This window comes from Triticum aestivum, chromosome 7A (genome assembly GCF_018294505.1).
Source record: "Triticum aestivum cultivar Chinese Spring chromosome 7A, IWGSC CS RefSeq v2.1, whole genome shotgun sequence".
NCBI classification, from domain to species: domain Eukaryota; kingdom Viridiplantae; phylum Streptophyta; class Magnoliopsida; order Poales; family Poaceae; genus Triticum; species Triticum aestivum.
In genome coordinates this window covers 575,576,830-575,585,794 of record NC_057812.1, presented here as the reverse complement: position 1 = coordinate 575,585,794, position 8,965 = coordinate 575,576,830, and the positions used below count along the sequence as shown (strand labels likewise).

General features: G+C 56.0%; 1 protein-coding gene across 1 annotated transcript; it reads right to left on the bottom strand.

Annotated features, from left to right (window-relative positions):
- Positions 1 to 3,939: 3,939 nt before the first annotated feature.
- Positions 3,940 to 8,710, bottom strand: LOC123148375 (potassium transporter 10). Its single transcript, XM_044567765.1, has 9 exons — positions 8,325 to 8,710; positions 7,620 to 8,178; positions 7,434 to 7,487; positions 6,207 to 6,467; positions 6,074 to 6,126; positions 5,877 to 6,000; positions 5,519 to 5,773; positions 5,018 to 5,424; positions 3,940 to 4,912 (listed from the first exon to the last, which is right to left on the bottom strand). Exons 1-9 carry the CDS (start codon positions 8,388 to 8,390, stop codon positions 4,202 to 4,204), a joined length of 2,490 nt encoding a protein of 829 aa, XP_044423700.1. The 5' UTR covers positions 8,391 to 8,710; the 3' UTR covers positions 3,940 to 4,201.
- Positions 8,711 to 8,965: the final 255 nt, after the last annotated feature.

The window sequence follows — 8,965 nt, the reverse complement described above, 5'->3', positions numbered from 1 at the left end:
ACCAATGCCACCTGCCACTAATGATGCACGATTTGTCTTCAGAGACCAATATTTTACTATAGGGGAAGTGATCCGTTGCAACCTATGTAAAATTGAACTACTCCCGAACTATGTTCACTCCAAACCGCCGCCAACGATGGCACACCCTGACCGGGATCTAAAGAAGAGGGGGATTTTAATGACGATCCAAACCCCAGACCGTACTCAGATCCAAAACTTCGTCAAGGAACTTACAACTCATGGTACCAATTGTGAGGTTTAGAGTTAACTAACTCCTAAACAAATAGAAATGGAGATTTTGGCAGAAAAGTAGCTAATTTGACAGGAGATTTTCTAGGGTTCTAGTCACGCTTGGATAAGCACAATACGGGCCATTTGGAACACGGTGGCTAGGGTTTTACCCAGTACAGAATTGGTACTTACAACCCATATCCTTGGCTTGTATAGTGAACGGTGCTTGTTGTCGGATTTCAAATAGCGACCCATAGGAGGATAGGGACCGTCCGATCTGGAATCAACGTCAAACACGTCATGGCCTTGGGCGAAGCGGTACAGTGCAATGTAGACAATTTTTTTTGAGAAATCTCGTATACCATTAAACAGATGTCAAATTACAACACGAAATCACGAAAACCATGATAGGAAAAGAGAGGACACATGTCCAGAAACATTTGCAAGAAAACTCCATCGAAGCAGATTTCTGCAATAGCCATCATTGCCACTTGCCGTCTTTGGAGGTGAAGAAACACCATCGCCCATAAAGGCTTTGTGAGCCGAAGGAAAGGCCTGCTGCCAGCAAGGCCATTGTTGCTGTGGCGCATTGACCGGGGATCATCCATGTGCTCCTCAAAACCCAAATCCGCTCCATGCCATCGATGTCGTCGAGGCAAAACACCGGAACTGCCACCCACAAGCCTCCAACCTTATTCTTGGACCTTAATCCCCCCCCCAAAAAAAAACAAAGACGACACCACACGAGATGAGTTCCGCCATAGACACAACAAACACCACCACTCCACCAGATCCGCGCATCAAGAAAACGATGGAATAAGGTTACCGTAGATCCATCGATTTCACCACTGAGGACATCATCGAGATGAGGCTGAGATTGGGGAATTTTTATTCTGAACGTCGGCGTCACCGCCATCCAAACACCGCCATGGAACACACTAAACCTAACCTTAACTACAGCCGAGCGGAGAGTTGGGGTTCCCTCACCCATTCGTCGCCGGAACGACGACCGGAGGGCAAGAGAACCACCGGCAGAGTGCGGGTGAAGCGGTTAGGGCATCTCCAGCCGCGCCCCCAACAGGCCCTCCTCAGGCGATTTTGCCGCGCCGGCGCCAAAAAAACGGCCTAGTCACGCCCCCAGAAGCCCGTTTTTCGCCAACTCGGGCCAAAATTGGTGCCGGCGGACCCAGGCCGAACCCGGCGCCCTGGGGGCGCTTGGGGAGCCGGCACAAGCGAAAAAGGCGCGTGGGCTTGCCCTGGCGGCGACCCGAGGGCCTTTTCCCGCCGCTTCTTGATGCTTTTCCCTCTCATCTCCTCCGCTCGCTCGCCTTCCTCCCGCCATTCCCTCCCTTTCTCCCGCCAAACCCACTCCAGCTCGCCTTCCAGTCGCCGCCATGCCGCTGAAGAAGTACGCCATGCCGCGCGCGGCGGCAACCACGACTGGCACCGTGGCCCAACCAAAGCAAAGGAAGCCGAGGGCGCCGCCATCAAAGCCACCGGGCATGTCGAACGCCGAGTGGAGGGTGGAAGTTCAGCGACGCGACGCAGTCACCACCGGCCGGCGGAACAGGGCCATTGCCAAGAAGGCCCGCGACAACGCGGCGCGTGCGGCGGCGTCTTCCTCATCGGTCGACCACGCGGGGATGATGAATCCACCAGTCGTCAGCCACGCCCAGTACGCGCCCTGGGGACAGCAAGGCGTCGGATCTCCATGGGGATCGTCGTCGCTCGGCTACGCCGACGGCGACGCGCACGGGGGGTTCAACCCAAACGTGACCTTCCCCCATGGCCACCCCGCGACGCGCACACCCTCGCCCGCCTTCGTCGGCGTGCAGTACCCTTCATACAACTACTCGCCGCCCGCCGCCTACGCGTCCACACCGACGCCCCATCTCCGCCGTGGGCCGCTACCCTTCCCGCACCTCGGCGACACGGACGACACAGGAGCCGACATGGACGACATCATCGCGGCAGGATCGACCGCGGCCGCCGCGCCCTTCCCGCACCTCGGCGACACGGACGACACAGGAGCCGACATGGACGACATCATCGCGACAGGATCGACCGCGGCCGCCGCGTCTCCCGGGTTGGCCACCCAGGACGAGGTAGTGGATCTCAGCGGCGACATGGAGGCCGAGCTCGGCTACGTCTACGGCGAGGATGCGCACGAAGCGCAGGAACCCGAGGAGGAGGACGAGGACGAGGAGGAGGAGGAGCCAGCTCCTGATCCGATGAAGGGGCGTCAGAAGAAGAAGCGGGCGGCTAGGACAGGCGAAGCGCGCATCAAGTGGACATCCAAGGAGGAGGAATGCCTCGCCGAAGCATGGAAAGTCGTCTGCCTCGACCCGACCACCGGCAAGAACCAGAGCTTCGAGACGTACTGGGACCGCATCAAGGCCGAGTTCGATGAGCGGAAGCTCGTCGACCCGTACTTCAAAGGCGTCTACATGCAGCGCGGCTCCAAGGCGATGGCGAACCATTGGGGGCGTATCCAGTTGGTGTGCAACAAATGGCATGGAATCGTCGAGGAGGTCGCGGCTCGCCCGGAGAGCGGCGCCAGCGTTGAGGATTAGGTACGCACGCCGTTCGCCCGCATCTCTTCGTCGTCAACGCCCGCCGCCCGCCAACTGTTTGTTCCTCCGCGCAGCTGCTGCGTATGTTCACCATGTATCGGCGCGACAACCAAGACGCCGACTTCAAGCACCTCCACGTCTACAAGCGCATTGACAAGTGCGAGAAGTGGGCGGAAGTCCGACGTACCCTCGACAAGGCCAAGGAGACATACAAGCCGGACGCGACGACTCCGGGCGCGTCAGAGGGGCGGCCGGACGGCCACAAATTGGCAAAGAAGGGGGAAAACGCCGACGCGGCAACCGCGCGAGTGCAGGAGTCCATCGAGCATTGCCTCGCCGACGCCCAGGCCCGGGCCGTCCTACGTGAAGAGAAGACCGAGGCGCGGTGGTCGTCGCTAATGAAGAACAGCGCCATCAAGCTCGACCTGCTCCGGACGAACGTCGCCGCGAAGAAGAGGAACACCGACATGGCTTTTCTGATGGGCGGGGCGGACATGCTCCAGAGCAACGACAAGCAGCTCAGGGCGTGGTACATGGCGGAGCGCGGCCTCATCATGAACCAGATGCAGACGGCAACGCCGATGACACCGACGACGCAAGCTCCCGCGCCCACGACCACACGGACGCCAAGCCCGAACGACGCCTCTACATCGCCGCCCAGCAGTGCCGAAGCCGCGCTGACACAGCCCAGCACCGAAGCAGCTCCGACACCGCCGAGCCCGCGCACGCCGACTCCGTCAACGCCTGGAGCCAACCCCGCCGAGTGAATCATTGCGCACGCGAACTTGCGGCGTGCGGCGCTCTGTTTTTTGTAACGCCAGACTACGTCCGATCGCCGGATTTGTGACGTCTTTTGAAAGCGGGAACGACCAAGTTTAAATTTCCCGCATCCTGGGGCCGACGCTTGGGGGCGTGACTGGAAGCTAGGTCGCCTCAGGGGCCGAACTAGCGTCGGCATGCCCCTAGGCCGCTCTATTTAGGCGCCCTGGGGGGCCGAACGGCCGGAGATGCCCTTAGAGATCGAGTGCTGAGGAAGAAAATAGCACGACAACCCGGTACGCAGCTTAACTGAAGATTTTAGACACTTGCGGGGACCAAGATTCAGAGGTCTTGACAGCTACCTGAGCCCATGGCCTACGGAAATCACAGCTTCTGGATTTCTGCTCCGTCTTTTCGATCTGCAGTACAACTTCTCTGGCCCTCACAGCCTCTCTAATGGCGCTTTGTGCTACTACTTACAGGTTGAAGAAGGTAGAGGCACAAGAAAACCAAGGCTACATACATGTACACCAAAAACTCATACATGTCCAGATCTAGCATATACAGCTGAAAATTCGTCTCATTTCCCATCTTCTAGCTTTATCTTCTTCCTATAGTCTTCGGAGTTCCATCAGAGATCAGACATAGTAGATCATGCCGACCTCGAGGGTGGAGGCGTGCGGGACGGTGACGGCGTAGTTGGGGCCGCGGCTGTTCCTCCGCAGGAAGTCGTAGCCGAAGTTGATCACCAGCCGCCGGAGGAAGCTGGACCCGTTCTTGGCCTTGACGTAGCAGTGGCCCAGGATGAAGGCCATGCCGGCCTCCCGCGCGTCCGTGAGCTCCCGCAGCTCCTCCTCCACGCCGGCGTTCGGCCGCGGGGTCGACGCCGGCAGCACGAACCTCACCCTCTTCCGGACGCCCGTAGCCGGCGCTGGCGTTGCTGTCGGCGTTGGCGTTGGCGACGGCGACTGTATCTCCCTCTCCCCCCTGGCGGCGCGCGAGGGCCCGACCGTGCTCTCCGACGCCGCCGCGCCGCCGAGGCCCTCGTCCTCCATCATGCGCATCCTGCCGGAGGCCACGACCGTCATCCGCTCCTCGTCCCTGTCGACCACGCCCGGCGTCAAGCCGTTGGTCTTGGAGGCGCCGCCCCCTGACCGGATGAACTCAGCGACGCTGCACACGAGGTCCTTCTCGAACTCCTGGTCGTCCATCTGCACGTCGTGGTACCCGTACCGGACGATGCACCGGTAGATCCTGTACTCCTTCGGCCCGATCCTTCCGACCAGGAACCGCTCGTCCGGCGAGACGTGCGGGATCGGGACGTTCTTGATGCACATGAAGATGAGCACCTGCTCGTCACCAACATCAGAAAAATGGTGTGAATGTCAACACACTTCTGAATGTCTGACAAGGTAAGCCGGTCAAGATTCAGAAGAAGAGGAATCTGCAAATACCTGATGGAATGCAGGCAGATTGGTGACAAAATGGGAGAAGATGGCAGGGATGCCGCTGTCGAGCTCGGTGTGTATGAGGCCGATGCCGCGGACACGGACGATGCCGAGGTTCGGGCTCAGGCCAAGGAGCCAGTTGATGGAGACCTTGTTCTGAAGATCGAACTCGTACTTCTTGATGGTGCCATAGTGCCAGATGCACATTACCATCATGAAGACGAAGGCGAGGACGATGGGGACCCAGGCTCCTTCCCTGAACTTGATGAGCGCCGCCGAGAAGTACAGCGCCTCGATGGTGCCGAAGAACACGATGAACCCGATTGCCAGGAATATGCTCTTGTGCCAGCACAGGACTATCACCAGCGACATCAGACATGTGGTGACCAGCATGACGGTTATTACAGCCAACCCTGTTTTACAGAAACATCACCACATCATCATTCATATGTATAGAGTCAATTTAACAGGGGATAAGGTGATTCAAAACTTATTAACATGGTATACCTGATGCATTGCCCAAGTGTTTTGTGTCTCTGAAGCCAATGGTTACAGCTAAGCACAGTATCATCAGGATCCAGTTGATCTCTGGAATGTAAATCTGCCCATGTACTTGGGCGGAGGTGTGCACGATCTTCACCCGGGGAAAGCAGCCTAGGGAAGTGCACTGCTTGATCATCGAAAATGTGCCGGTGATAACAGCTTGGCTGCCGACAACCGCCGCGAGAATGGCGATTGCCAGAACTGGCCATCTAATTACCTCTGAAAATGCCAAAAATGCAGACATTTTAAAACACAGCACAAGGAGAACAACAATTTAATATTATTCTCGCCACTGGCAAAAGATCCGAGGAACATGACTTGCCTGGCACAGACACGTAGAATCCGACCCTGTAGTCACCTTCCAGGATATGATGCTTAGACAGATAAGCAGCTTGGCCCATGTATGCAAGGATCAATGATGGGTAAACCATGCAAGTAAAAGCAATCTGCATCCAGGAAACTGTTATCAGAGACAAATTATTCGCCAGTAAAATGAGCATGCAGCAGCCATTTCTTCACCTGTATCGACAACTGGTTGAAATGCCCCAGATCTGCGAACATCGCTTCAGATCCTGAAAGAGAAAAGTCACTTTATATTAGAGGTCATGATCCACAGATCAAGGCACTGAAAAATGGTTACTGAGCATTTTACCTGTAACACAGAGCAGTATTCCCCCCAGTGACATCCAACCTCCTCTCTGTGTTTTCTTCAAGAACTTGTACATGTAATACGGAGATAACGCTTGATACACATGAGGCTCCCATTTCACAATATTGTAAACACCAATCATGCTTATGCATAGAAGCCATGCGATCACGATCGGGGCGAAAATGAATCCCACACGGTGAGTACCATAGTGTTGCAGTGCAAACAGGCACACCAATATGAAGCAAGCAAGAGGCAATTCCACATCTGCAGAATCACAATGACTAGCTACTATTAGAAATGAGTTTTAAATATAGCAGAACAAATCCACAACAAAAAGAATCGATAAAGGACAGTGCACACATGTGCAGGCATAAATCAAGTCGACAAAGGCTAAATTATTGGTATGGAGAAGAGAAACGAAGTTCCTATGCTCTGAATTAAGGAATTTTCTTCAGCATATGTTCCGCTTGTCAAGATACCATATTTGTGCCGTCGGTCTTTTCTTCTTTCAACAGCACATTGAACTAAACAAGCATAACATTGTAGACGATGGTCATCTCTAACTCCAACTACATTTCCAACACCATTATCACACGGAAAGTACCGTTAGTTGGAGCTATGAGTGGTGAGGAAATTGGTCCATTTTCCTGCTCATAACAACTGTTAGGCATGCGATGACTACTGGCAGTAGTCCCTTATTTGGTACCCACACATCCCTGTCTGTGATCATGCTCAGTTTCTCGAAACTGAACTGAAGTACTGCACACACACTGATACATCTTGGCACGCAACTGATCATCTGAGTTGGCTAAGGCAATTTCGTTGCAGTTAACTTTCACCATCCACTGTTTCATCGGCCGCTGGCTATGCCAATTCGTTCATGTCCTTGCAGTTAACTTTCACCACCCACTGTTTCATTCGGCCGGTTTTACCACCGACAACCCGGATCGGCCACATTATCTACCATTGCTAGGTAAAACTTTCAGGTAAAAAGAAGTGGTAGGCATCAAATTAGTGATCTACTCCCTCCGTTCCATATTACTTGTCGCTGATTTAGTACAACTTTGTACTAAATCAGGGACAAGTAATATGGAACGGAGGGAGTAACAGGGAAGCAATTCCACAACTGTTCAGACCTTGACTCAAAAACAGTAATAGGGAGGACAAATCTGCCTTGTAAATCCAAAGCAATAGAAAGAAAGAGGGCCATGGCCATGATTGGATCCTTACATTTGTGATGTCCCTTCTCCATGGATAACTCCAGCCCGGACACCGCGGAGAAAACTGCAGAAACAGACCCACGATCTCCAAATCAGCAATCCACATCGTAATAAACAGTCCAAAAATAGTAGTAGCACTCCACTGTTGGATCCGAATTAACAGCATCTTGTTTGGCGATTTGGCAAGAAGACGCACCGGAGATGGCCGGCGTGAGGACGCCGTCGCCGATGACCATGCAGGTGCCGACGAGGGCTAGCACGAGCAGGACCCGCTGCAGCACCTTGTGGCGCTCCAGCACCCGCCTGACGCTGGCGGCGGCGCCCCCGCCGCGCCCGCCCAGCGCGTCGGCATTGTCGTACTCGAGGTACTTCTTGGCGGCGGCGCCGCCGGCGTCGGAGAACTGGTCCTCGTCCCCGGGCTCGGCGCCGCGGCCCGGCGGGAGGAGCGCGGCGCGGGCGTGGCGACAGAGGAGGGAGTAGAGCGCGAAGGTGCCGCCCTCGCCGTTGTCGTCGGCGCGGAGGACGACGCAGACGTACTTGAGGAGCGGCACGAGGGTGAGCGTCCAGAAGACGAAGGAGAGCACGCCCAGGATCTCCTCGTTGGTCTCCGAGTGCTGGATGTCGTCCGCGAACGCCGCCTTGTAGACGTACAGCGGCGACGTGCTCAGGTCGCCGTACACCACCCCGAGGCTCTGGTACGCCAGGCTCAGCGTCATCCGCCACGGCAGCCGCTTCCTCCCCTCTCCCCGCCTCCCCTGCCGCACAGCCAGAACGCGTGACAAACATCAGAAACGAAAATAAATAAAAGGCACATTCAGCCAAGACGACGGCCGGCAAGGTTGGCCTGGCCCTCGATCGAGGTTTTCAAGAATCATCAGAAAGGCAACTCCGGCGGCCATACCGTGCTCTCCGGCGGAGTGCCCGGGGTAGCCGCGGTCTCAGGGTCCATGGTAGGGGCGCTCTTCATCCTCTCCCCCTCCACCGCTCGATCGGCCGGCCCTGTTTGTACACGCTCGGAAGTGTATGTACTGCCTTGCGGGGAGTTGGGAGTTGGTGCTGCCGGGACGTTCTTGAATTCTCGGAGTGTGCAGAAACCGGCAGGGGACGGGAATGGGGGTGGGAGGATTAGGTGGGATATATCTGGAGCCCTCGAGGTTTTTTACGGGAGGTCAAAGGAGCAGGTTCGGCGGGAGGCGGCACGGCATTGGCGTGAGCCGCCTGCGGAGGCAGAGGCGGCAGGGCCGGGGGCGGGGCACGGTGGGAGGGAGGGGAGGGCGGAACTGTGGAAGGGGACGAGAAGCAGGGGATCAACGGGGGACTAGAATATGGGGGCGAGGGTGGTAGTGGGGCAGGAGGAGCAAAACCGCAAAATGGCGAAAGCTGCGGTTTTTCCCTTTGCTTTTGGTGAGGAATAAATGGAACTCGCTTGCGCCTAGTTGTTGTTTTCGACGTGGCCGGCTCCCCCCTCATCCTCTGCGGATGCTCCGTGTGGCATACTGAGGATTCTTCTACATTAATGTGAAAATGTTAAGCATTGTAACA